General features: G+C 33.4%; 1 protein-coding gene across 1 annotated transcript in view; it reads right to left on the bottom strand.

Annotated features, from left to right (window-relative positions):
- LOC118922368 (girdin-like) overlaps nucleotides 1-12,744 on the bottom strand; it is a 107,271-nt gene that overhangs the window by 5,340 nt on the left and 89,187 nt on the right. Inside the window, 10 exon segments of the mRNA XM_057497006.1 lie at nucleotides 2,219-2,683; nucleotides 2,870-3,138; nucleotides 4,907-4,987; nucleotides 5,913-5,984; nucleotide 6,219; nucleotides 6,563-6,765; nucleotides 7,883-7,910; nucleotides 7,912-7,964; nucleotides 11,338-11,552; nucleotides 11,667-11,759. Coding sequence (XP_057352989.1) covers nucleotides 2,345-2,683; nucleotides 2,870-3,138; nucleotides 4,907-4,987; nucleotides 5,913-5,984; nucleotide 6,219; nucleotides 6,563-6,765; nucleotides 7,883-7,910; nucleotides 7,912-7,964; nucleotides 11,338-11,552; nucleotides 11,667-11,759 — 1,354 coding nt within the window. The 3' untranslated portion in view covers nucleotides 2,219-2,344.

Genomic DNA, 12,744 nt, shown 5'->3' with positions numbered 1-12,744 from the left:
TTTTCTGATTTTATTTGATCACCTGTACTACCTTTTTCAGTAATAGCTGGTTATGGGAAAAGGAGTGTAGTCAAAGATACAAACGGAAGGGGCCTAGCCCCTGAATTAATCTTTTGTAAGTATAAGAGGATGGCTTAATTTGCAAAGGATACAAATTTCATTAACCAAACATTTATTAGATTCTGTTTGCTTTGGCTCAATTAATAACAATAATAATTTAACATGTATAAAATAATAATTTCCTTCCCATTTAGAAAGTTATATATTCCTTCCAGATGCCAGCCTGAGTTATTACCAGTAATATTTAGGCTGAATCAAAATGGCTAAAACATTCTAAGACAAACTCCTCCAGTAAGTGAATCAGGTTATAGGGTTTTGGAGGTGTTTGTTTTACTCTGGGAGTTAGACATTCAAGTTTAGCTGATTTTGCTTTAAACTTGCTATGACCACAGCAAGATAATCTAAAGCTTATGACAATGGAGTCAGAGTTAGTAAATATTTTTTCTATCTTACATGGTTTTTTTTTTGTTTAACTAAAAGTTTGTACTTATTATTAGTTCCAAAATTTGTTCTACCAAAAACATACTTCGCTTAAATGGTTACAAATTCTAATCTTACATTTTATTTTAGCACAATGTACTCATTTTAGAAAATTCTGTTTTAAGGACATGTATAATTTAATTATAAATTAATTATAGAATTACAGAAGTAACAGTCTTCATCACTTTTTAACTTGCTACTCTTTTTGAAGAGAAGTGAAAATGCAAATTTCCAACACATTCAGTATGATTTAGTTTATTTCTTTGACTCTACATAAAAAAAGTAATGTAAAAACTATTGTGTTAACTGATTCCAAATAAAAAAGTTGTCTAGAAGGTAAGATAGTACTTGAGCTCTTACATTATTGGATGGAGAAAAGTGCAGAGAAGAAATAAAACTAATACAAATGCTCCTAGTCATTGTACAGGTCACATTTGAATTTGATGGTTTTTTAAATAATTATACTGAATTTATGAGTATTAACCATGTTTTAAATCTCAACAATTTTATAAATATGGGCAGTAAATATTTGCTACACAAAGTGTTAACTGAGTTATTAACTATTTCTTTGAAAATAAAACAGCAGGGCAGAAGGCATAGTTAAATGGCAAAAGAAAATGGCACCTTTTTCCTATTTTTCCCCTTGCTAATACCATCCATGTGCAATATGAAGTGTACATTCTGGAAAAAAAGGAATGAGCGGAAGAGAGGGCGGGAGGGGGAGAAGGAAAGCTAAAGAGAGGGAGGGGAAAAAAAGGAGCATTTTTTTTGAAGTAACAAAGTAGATGTGACTTGAAAAGGCCTTCTTGGTAATTACAGCATGCAGCTATTTTAACATGCTTCTAGGTATCAAAGTACTCTTTTACCAGGTGACAAGAAATGTGAAAGAGGAGCATATATTGTTAAGGTTTTTAAGGTCATGCAGACAGTGTGCACAATGCAATTAATTATTCATGCAGGCTTTGGTGGGGTTACACATTCACGTTTGTATACATGCCATCATGTACAACTGAACACTATGCCACAATTTAAAACTGATAATATAAACCTAGCCAAATGATAGTTTTATACAGCAGCTCTTCAAATCAGATTAGAGAAGTACAGTATATATCAAATGACATGTTTTGTATTGTGTGGTTTTGATCATACACAACCATAATCATACCAGACAGTGTGATTATCCTCAGAAACCAACAATGTAGCTTCTGTGTCACTAGGATAGAGGCATGCAGGAGTGATAAGATTACTTCTGTCTACAGAAGACTGTGGGTTACTGTTACTAGGGTTCTGATTATCAGACAACTGTTCATTACCTTTTTCGGCAGCTTTATCCAAGGAGGCAGAAGCCTGATCAGTTACTCTGGGGACTGGCCTAGGAGGTGATCACTTATGTTGCTAACTAATTCTGTATTCAGGGATACAAATGGCTGAGATGGATGAGCCACAATAAATGACTCCGTACTATCTTTAGCTGATATTCCAAATGCATAATTAGTCATATTAATAGTGGCGAAAGTTTGGTTTAAAAAATGTGACCTTTCTGTTCTTGAGTTTCCAGCCTGGGCATATAGACACTCCGGCTTATGTGTAGCTAAGTCATTTTGTGCACAAGAACCCACAGCAGCATATGCTGGACTGTGACGTGCACGAGATGACCCCTGATGTAAACGGTACTCACTGGATGCTGCAGTCATGCTGCTATCAGCAGTAGCTGGTGGTGAATCAACTGACATAGGCAGTTTACTTTCCTTGGTCAGAAATTCATGGACGCTTGTCCTTGGAGTAGTTCCTTCGTCAGTAGAGATCACACTGCTTGCGCGAGGTAAGTGGCATAAGGATTACTATCTTTTGATTGTCGTGACAGGGAAGTTTCTTTTACTAATTTTATCTTTCCTTGTGTGCCTAGTGTAGGTTTTCCTGGAGAACTAATGAAATAAGTATCTTCAGTCTTTTGAGGACCAGGTCTTACAAATTGTTCAGGCTTAGTTGTCTGCCTATCATAGAAGTCTCCTGGAGATCTTCCACTTGCTGACCTGGCCAGACCACAGCTAACTGGTTTGTTTTTTCCCAAAAAGTCAGAAGAGACAGACAAACTTCTCATTACTTCATCTAAAAGATTTTTTTGACTTGAGGACTTTATCTGCTAAAAAAAAATCAAAGCAGATTAGTGAATACAGCCATGTTTTTACTTTCCTGATACATTAGACTGTATGATATAAAATCATTAGTATCTCTAAGCACTCCTTTAAAAAGAAAAGCTCTAAAGTTTGATCACAGAAATTTAACTGTAGTGTCCTTCTAAATTAAAGTAATCATAGATAAAACTAACATGTATTGAGGTAAGCTTGTTGCTTTCTTCTAAAAACTGTTGCAGAGTAACAACTTCACTTCCAGGGGAACCAGTGTTGAACTTGTGGTGTGCTCGACTCTCTAACGTTTCAGGCATTTTGTGCTGGAGCCCTGGACTTGATCTGCCTTGTCTTTTCAAGTGCTGGATTGGACTGCTACCCCTGCTGGACCAAGCCTCGTGGTCATGAAGCAGGCTAAATTCTCCACTGCTGTGGCTTTGTGGCCTGCTTTCAATAGTATCTGTACCTGCTTTGGGAGTAAATGATGCATTTAGAGTTTAATAATAGAAATGAGGTAAAAACTACGTAAGTAATAACATTTACTGACTAGATTTTATGAATAGCCAAACTGACTTTCAAGCTTTGTTTAGAAATGCTTAAGCCATGTTAATCTTTCATTCAGTCTACCATAGCCCGCTTCCTTATTTTGTCAAATTGACAAATATAAGCTTCACAAGGGCAAAGATTTGCTTTCATCACCTTACCCAGAGCCTAAACATACAAAACAAGCACTTGGTATGTTTAATGAATGAATGAATGAATAAATGAATGAATAATACATTTTAAAAAATTCAGGTTCAAATAATTATAAAACACCTCACAATTTTGAAAACATAATTATATGAATTTTAAATTATTTCATAAATGTTAAGATCAAAACTTTTAAATGCTAAAAATGCTAATTCTCTGCCTCACTATGAAGTCTATTCTTTATATGAAGGCTTCTTTGTTCACCCTACATGAATAACCTTAAATAAAGTTTTTAATTTAAATGGTAGTTATATAAGGTAAGTCAAATGGAGACATGATGATTTACTTAGATAATTCCAGTAAAAATACAAAACCAAATATGAAGTACTTAGTTTTTACTTAATATCTGAATTTTCTGATTTTTTCTGTTTTCCACTGTTGGTATAGTGGCTACATAACCTTAAAAGATCAGTTGAGGTTGCACAACTGTAAAGAATGCAAATTAGGAGTTCTGGAAAAAGCACCGTATACTTTATGCCATTCCTTAAGAATCGTGATTCATTGATCAATAGTGAACTATGTATATACAGTACTGAGATAGAAAAATCCAACTTTTCATGGTTTCCTAGTCACAGAGAGTAAAGTGGGCCATGAAAGATTTGGTGTAAGTTATGTAACATTTTATAGCAATATGATTTCCTTAAATTTTCAAATCAGAAAAATACTTCTTTATATTTTCAGACTACATTTCTGTACTGGATATAAGAACATGACTATAAAAATGAAAACATTTTCCCTCCTTGAAATCAGATTTTTCAGAGCATTACAACACAGTCATATAGCATTAATGATAAAATTACAACTGAGACAAAATCATTTTATGATACAAAAAGCAACAGAATGAATGCATTCACTAAAATTTGACAATTCTGGACTGCAGAGAACAACTACTTTAACCAACCTTTATAATCCATTAAACAATTCTATAATCTGAATAGGCAGTATACCTTTAAGGAAAAAGATACTAGTCAAGGCTTCCAGACATTTACATATAAAAATATTATGTTGGAATGCTTGTTAAAAAATTAAGGGAAAGTATCTTGAAATAATTCTTTATGAGCTATATGCATCCATTTAGCTCTTGTTACACACAAATGTCTTCCCAAGTTAAAAAAAATTATTCCCCTTATTTGTGGATAAATTAAGCTATTAAGTGTCTCTAAAAGACTTGTATAATGTGTTCCATGTTCATGCATGAGGACAACCATTTAACCATTTTCATGACAAAGACAAAACAAGTAAAATGAGGACCTATATATATTTTTGAAGTAAAGATTATAATAAAAAAATTTTATCTGTGAAGATGAAATATGGAAACCACAATAACTGCTCCTGTTTTAACATTTGTATACATTGAAATACATTTGTATTACAATGTAATGAGTACGTGATTTGGATTTCATACTTTACTCCAGAAACTTCATCAGTCTCCCACTTTTAAATCTGGCAATGGACGGAGCATATTAATAAATTCACCTACAGCATACCTTTGACCTCATGGAGTGAAGCATTATTATTGCTATTGCTAGTGGATGTTCGGCTACTGTCAAGGCTGGCTGGTCTTGAAGCTACATGAAAAAATCAGGAGACAGTGCGATAAAACTTCCAGCTAATGCCATTGAACTCTACATTCCGATCACAGAATGCTGTCAGGAAGCAATCATGCATACGTTCACTGGCTGAACATGCCCACAGAAAGTTGAATCTTAGGGATTAGAGAGCACAGGCATTTCCAGATAGACACTTGAGAAGAGGATACTTCTGAAACAATAGTTAAGATTCAAAGAAAAGAAGATAAAGTGCATATTTAGATTTGGAATTGATTTCTAGATGGCCACAAAGACTGTTTTAGTTGACCAGGATGACATGTCCCCCACAGAAAAGTGCTAGTGATTAGGTCACTTACAAGAGATCACACAAGGTACCCTGCACATGGCAGAGACGCCACGAACAGGAGGAATATGAGCACCTGCACTGTTAATGTCCTGTATTCCTATCCACACAAGGGAAACAACTGCAGTTAACATGGCTCTATCCTATTTCTTAAAGTCCTGCTTACATATGAAATTCCTTTAACATCTTATCCACTTATTGTTAATAATTTAGTTTGGCAAGATATTCTCCAAATGGAAACTTAAAAATCACAGACATTCAACATTGCAGAAAATGTGGTTTCTTAAAGTTCATCGGTTACCGAGTATTTTTTGAACCAATGGTAAAATGTATCACTCATAACTTTAATCTTATACCAAAATAGCCACAGAAGTACATTTGTGAATGACCTTGACTAAAATAGAGAATATTTAGATGAAGCAATCACCTTAAAAGGGGCAAAACAAAGTATTAGGTTTTAAGAAATGGCAGAGGTAGCTATATGATATAAGTTAGAGAAAACATGCTTGCTGGCAGTGCCACATTCACCAGTATAATACAAGTCTTAGCATTCCCATTCTGTACATGATAAGAACTCTCTACATAAAGTTTGTATCTTACCATGAACTCTCGATCCCATACTAGAATCATCACTAATACCTTGTGGACTTACATCTTCAGAGGATGTAGTATCTACATAAAATAGCAAAATGGATATAAAAATATTTTTAAGCAAAAAAAAAAATCCATTATAAAATTATTTATGTAGAATATGGAAATTCTTTTCAGTCATAGATAATACATCTTGATTTAACGTATTTCATGGATTCAACCAGAAACTGGAACTAGGTGCAAGACAGAATAGCTCTGAGGAGAGTTGACTCACTTAGTGAAAACACAAGAAGCAATGAGACAATCTCCCATGACCCTGCAAAGCAAAGCTAGAGCCTGGGTTGTTCTACATGGTGCTCTGTGCTAGAAGTTGGAGTGTTTTAGGCTTTTTTTAAAGCTTCTATTTCTCCTTTTCTCACTCTTTACTTGGTTTACCTTTTCCTTTGCTTGTTAGCTCATTAGCTATTTATTATTAAAAGCCTAGGAAAGATTTCGGTTATTTGTATGATGTTTTAAATTTTTGAAATGATTTCAAATCAAATCCAGATTGTTTTGATAATTATTTCAGGTTGCTGCTATCAAAATTATACACAGGAAATCAAATTAAAATTCCTGTTGCCAATAGTTACACCACAGTGCAAATAGCAGATGGCCTATACTTTATTATTAAACAACTGCTTGCATATGAAGCCTGTAGAAGAGTTGACAGTTGAAAAGTTGATGGCTGTAGTAGAGAAGGCCATAGCTCCCAATTCTTTTCTCCTTTTACCCGCTGAAATATCATCAGGAACCTCCAAATGTTCAGTACTACCTGTCCACTGTCCTCCTGCTAGGACCATGGACCGCACCAGGTCATTCATGGCTGGGATGCAAATGAAAGCAAATGAATCAGCATGGTTAATATATATGCTCTTATTTCTATTTTGTATTATAAATGATCTGGTTTTTGTTATGGCTTAATGCAAATGAACACCAAAAACTATAACCACAATGTCATTCTAATTATGACATGCATTTAGCTGAATGAAATGAGTAGGCCAAAGCTTGATGAATTTCAATGAGTATTTTTTTCCCACCTCTACCCCCTTTAAAGAGAGGAAAAGGAATTTTACTCTGTACAACTGTCATGCTCTTGTGCAGTAATGTGCAATATAATTAGAAGCCTTCATAGTGTGGTTTTATGGTGACAAAAATGGAATGAATAAAGGTAAGATGGAGAGCAGTTCTTATACAGCATCATCACTGAAAATGATAAAGAGTCCTTGGTCAGAGCAGGTTACTGAAGAAATCATTCACTTATGCATTTAGCTGTTATGCATTAGCTGTTGTTAATAATTTAGTTTGGCAAGCCAGTGTAGTCATTTGAAAGAAGCTGAACTGTCATAAAGTCTTACACATGGAAATATGAAATATGTCCTTTGATACTTTAAAATACTTGGAAAAACACTGAAGATAATGATAAAGTGTACCACTCAGTAGAAACCTGAAAGAGATGATATCCAAAGTGACAGACATTTAATGTGATTATATAATTACCAATTCAACTTAGAAAAACCAGAGTATTATATAAAGAATGACAAACATTTTTCAAGAGTTACAAGCCATTTTATTTATTTATTTAATTTTGTTCATTAAGGAAATAAATTCATAATACTAAAGGTTTTTTAAGCAAATTTATTTGGGAAAAAATCTCTATGGCATATAATTAAAGGTGTTTTTTCCTGCCAACTCTTAGAAAGCACTGGAAATTTATATTACATGTATGGCTAAATATATGCACATATATGTATCTGAGCACGCATATAATGCAAATTCAGTGCCAGTTTAAAAAAAATATTCTTCCAGCTCCTTTTTATTAGACGAAGACCGCACTTTGCAAAATAAGAAAATTGGCACAGTCCAGAGAAAGGTTAGTGAAATATTAGTAATGGAAGCCAGTGTAGTCATTTGAAAGAAGCTAAACTGTCATAAAGTCTTACACATGGAACGATGGTAGGTCTTCATTTTTGCCTTTATTCTTCGGTCTCTTCATCAAAAAGGGCAGTCTTCTCAGTGCAACCACTTTAATGTCAGAGCATGAGGAAAAACAGAAACAGAAAAAAGGGAGAACAGATGGGAGTTAAATGTTGAAATTAAGGACAGAAATGAATGTCTGAGTTTCAGCTATGTATGCTATACTAAAGCTATTATTCTCTTGCTGCTGAGTGATAATGAAATATGAAATATGTCCTTTGATACTTTAAAATACTTGGAAAAACACTGAAGATAATGATAAGGAACAATATATTTGAAAGCTTAGATCGGCCAGAGTCCTATCAATACAGGAACTTAATGATTAGAGTCACTTATAATAGGAAAAGTTTTCCTGGTTAAGTTGTAAAGGTTTACCTTTAAATTAGGGCTATTGGTGGCCCACAAAGCATACATTATGAAGATATCTAAAGGCTTTTCAATCCTTTATTTTTTTCTACTTTTTAAATTATAAGGCTTAATTCTGGAAAAAACATAATTTAGGAAGATACAAATTCTGTACAGGAGCATTTTAGTAAAATACATCAACCATAACTGGGGTGCCCAGGGATGATTAAAACAGTCTAAAGAAACTTTTAATATTTTCATTAAGGACTTTCATTATTAAACTCTACTGCAGAAAATAGGGGATTCTTGGTTTAAACTGAATTCTGGTGTATTTTTAGCAGCACCATGGAAATATACACTCATTTGAGCAAAATCTTTCAAAAGATAACATTAGTAATTATATTAATGTCATTTTGCAAAACGTTGACTGGCGGAAGAGAAAAGTATTCTGACAGTAGTAATAAATGCTAGCACTTAATATATAAGCTAATAGATAAGGAAGCACCCTAAAGCAAGCAAAAATGACAGAGAAATATGCATTTATAACATTAGATATTCTGAAGGACTTTCTGAATGAGTTTATTAAAAAAATCAAAGGTAATTTCTAAAAAATTTTGTGAATGAAAATTACGGTTATACATAGGTGTCAACAGCATACAAATAAAAATGTTCACTAGAGTCACTAACAACATTCATAAACTACATTTTATCAGATTTGAATACAAAAAGTTAAAACATCTTTTGGAACTGCAATTTAGGAGCTAGGGAAACAACCTGCATAAAGTCTTAAAAGCATATTGTACACAGCCGTAGTAACTATGCTCTTTCTTGGGGCTTGCTGTCATCTTGTAAATAATTAAAGCTCTTTGACAAACCGACAAATATCATTCATCAAGGAGAATGCAATCCGCATACAGCTTTTTAACTTATTTGACTGCTATTAGGAATGGTCATGATTCATTTAAACTTTTAATCTGAACTATTTCTCTACGAGATTGGTAAACACAGCTGTTATCAATGATTAAAAAGAAATGAACTGAAAGCAAAAATGGACATTTAGCTAAAACAAAGCTGAGTGGTTGCAGCATGCACATGTTGTCTTGTTTAGACACTTTTTCTGTTTTCAACTGTTTTCCAAAGACTGCTTTACTGACAGACAGACACTCTCCCAATGGACTGGACAAAAGGAGTTTTAAGTATGCCAGTGGTGGAATGTGATCCCTCTCATGGCAGTTAGTTTGTAGATATACGATGTTCTTTTCCCAAACCATACTGAAATTAAGGGAATGTTAGTATTGTTGGATTTTGTGTTTCTTTTAAAACTTCTAAAACTAACAACTGCAGGAAAGGAGAATATTACTTCCTTCTGATTCTTATTCTGGAAATGTAAAGGAATGACAAATTTATATTTAAAACAAACAAGATGCCCTCAAAAATGATTGTGCTTTTCTTGTGTATGTTCTCATATCTGCATTGAAGTACCTTTGATCAAAAAAATTAAGTGCGTCCATTACCATCTCTTATTTAATAAGATGTTAGGTATTTTATTTCAAAAGGTGGCAGAAAAAGTTGAATTACCTGGCATCTTTTTAAGGAAAACTTGATCTCTCTAAACATTCAGGTTTCATGTAGATTTGCTAACAAGACTAGCAAAAGACCCAGGTAACAATAATCTTATGTGGGGTATAGAATTAAGCTACTTTCTTGAGACACACACACACACACACACACACACGGGGTATAGAATTAAATCATTTTCTTGAGACTAATACAAACATATGTATGCATAACACACATTATGCATATATGTAGACATGTACATATGTATTGTATGATGGTTTTTGTTCCTTATATATGGATTTTTAGAGTGATATAGGTGCATTCTGAAACATATCCTATAATGAATGTCTAAATCTCCTTTACCCTAAAAAATACTCTTCTCAGAGATAATTCTCCCAAGGCTATAGTTAATTTTGAGTGTTTTGAGAGCTGCCCATAAGGAAAGTCTATCTTGGGGGGAAGTATTAACTATAGCTGTTTTTCCCTATTTACTTCATATACTTACTATATATAATATGTATATAATTTCACTATTATTCTATATAATATATATGTTTATAAGTATATAAATTATACAAACATACATACTACATTTATATACATATAAATACATATTTTTTATTTAGTGACTTTGGGGATAGTGTGAATGGATGCAAAGTACCCTGTTTACATATTGTAAGACCATTGCTAGTGGTCAACTTCTTGGACAGCTTCAGAAGGCCTAACACTAGACTTTTTTCTCTCTTAAAATATGCTTCCTCAGGCCTTTCCTTTGCTCTTGCTGTTTAGCTAAGCACAGTAGGAAAGAAATATAAAGACTATGAATTATATGTGATACATTATGATGTGTACTTCTGCTTTTGTAATTAAAAAAAATGAAATCACAAGTTTATACACAAACTTCTATCACCACATATCTATTTAATTTTAATTGATCATTTACCAACCACTCAATTCTTATAACCTTCAATTAATTCTAAACCATTGAGTAACATTGTCTTCAAATTTATATCTATTTCTCTTTGCTACCCCCCAATGTAACTTTGTTCCAATTTGACACCATCAATGATCAGAATAAAACCTCATTATAAAATGCCTTATTATCTATTTAGTTATAAAGAATTATAAAAATGACCTCTTAGACATATTTCACACCTCATAATCACCCTATGAAGTGTGACACAAAGGTAAAAAAGGCTTGCCTTGTATTAGCAGAACTAGAAACTGGCAGAGGTATTCTGGCTCTTATTTCAATGTTCTTTCTATACTATTTTCCCTCCCTGGCCAAATGATGGTATCTTTGTGTATAGTATATCCCTAAACACACAATATCGCAAATCATGTGGTTATGCAGTATTGCAGTGTGCAATGCATTTTATAATTACATGGCATTAAAAAGAAATGATTCATCAGACTATTATCCCAAAGGACTGTTGAAGTTATTTAAGAGGAATCTTTAGAAACGATTCTAAATCAGACTAGAAATCACAAATATTTAAAGAATTTGAACACTCACTGCTGCTTTTTTTGGTCCCCAAAGTTTGGCCATCTTCTAAAGAGTTTGAACCTGCTGAAGAACTGACTTGACTATCTTGATGGGGGAGTTGAAGAAATCCTTCACTGGAGTCTGAGCAGGTAGGTGTTAATGTTAGAGATTTCTGATGTTCCCGATTAATATCTTTCTTAGATGTCATCAATTTCCTCATTTTCAGAGTAATCCAGTTGCCTCTCCTAATAGTTTAAAAAATCTTATCAGCCTAAAATTCAACATATAAATCCTTCACAAAATTAGATATCTTAACTTTTTTTGTCAAACCATGAATGAATAAATTTGGTTAATAGTACCTTCTAGGAGGAGCTGGGTCAGAAAATTTGTATTGATCCATTATTTTTCTTTCTAATTTCTCCTTTTGTCTTCTTAATTCATTTAACTTCTCACTATAACAACAAAAATTACATGCTAGGATGGGTATCATAACAAAAAATCTATGCTATTTCTATTATACTATGGTGCTTCTCATTTCGGGAACAAGGGGAAGAGAAAAATTTAGTAAAGGTGAATCATGGTTTAATACGAAGACAATTAATTCACTAAGATGCCCAGGTTAAAATCCCTGATTTTACCAGATTCCTCTATTCTCAACAGAGATCCGATTTAGTCCTGTCAGTTCTGTCTCTCATATTTATCTTTGTCTTTGATCTCAACTTACAACTGCTTGTGATTATTTTTCAATAGATCACTCCAACAGCCTTCTTAAAATTTACTAATCCCTATTCTCAAAAGCTCGAATTCATACTCTAGAAAAATGTTATAGGTGGTTTAAAAAAAAATACAAATTCCATCATATTCTCCTGTTCAAATTTTTCAATGACTTCTTTGTATGGCATAGAGATACCTTTGAGAAGTGGCCCCTGAGTATTTACCCACTGTTCCGGTGTTCCTCCTTCCTCAGTTTTGCTCCAGGCAATAACAATTACTTTTTAGATCTTATACCATGCTATAACATACTTCGTGTTTTTACATTTTTTGCTCTCTTGGCCTGGTAAAACTCCTCAGGTGAGCTCATATTGAACTTCTAAGTCTCAGATCAAGCAACCATCTCTGTAAAGTCCTCCTTGCCTCTCCCAGACTAAGGTACTCCTTTTTACTATGTTTGCTCTATTTCTATGACCTCCTACACATACCTCCATTATAGCAATGATTTGTATTGCTTCCTTTATATTACTAGTTCTTAAAGAGCAGAACCCACATGTATAAACGTTAGTACTTCTGGTTCCTAACATAATGTGTGAAGCATAAGCATTCAAAAAAGTATATATTGAAATAATAATGTCAAAAATCAGGAAAAATTAGCATTGAGTTTCTCTGCCACTGGGTATGGCAATGATGAAATCATGAATAATATTTCAGAGTGCAAAATTA

This window comes from Manis pentadactyla, chromosome 2, assembly GCF_030020395.1.
Source record: "Manis pentadactyla isolate mManPen7 chromosome 2, mManPen7.hap1, whole genome shotgun sequence".
In the NCBI taxonomy this organism is placed as follows: Eukaryota; Metazoa; Chordata; class Mammalia; order Pholidota; family Manidae; genus Manis; species Manis pentadactyla.
Note: the sequence above shows the minus strand (reverse complement) of the source record. Positions and strands in the feature narration are given on the sequence as shown.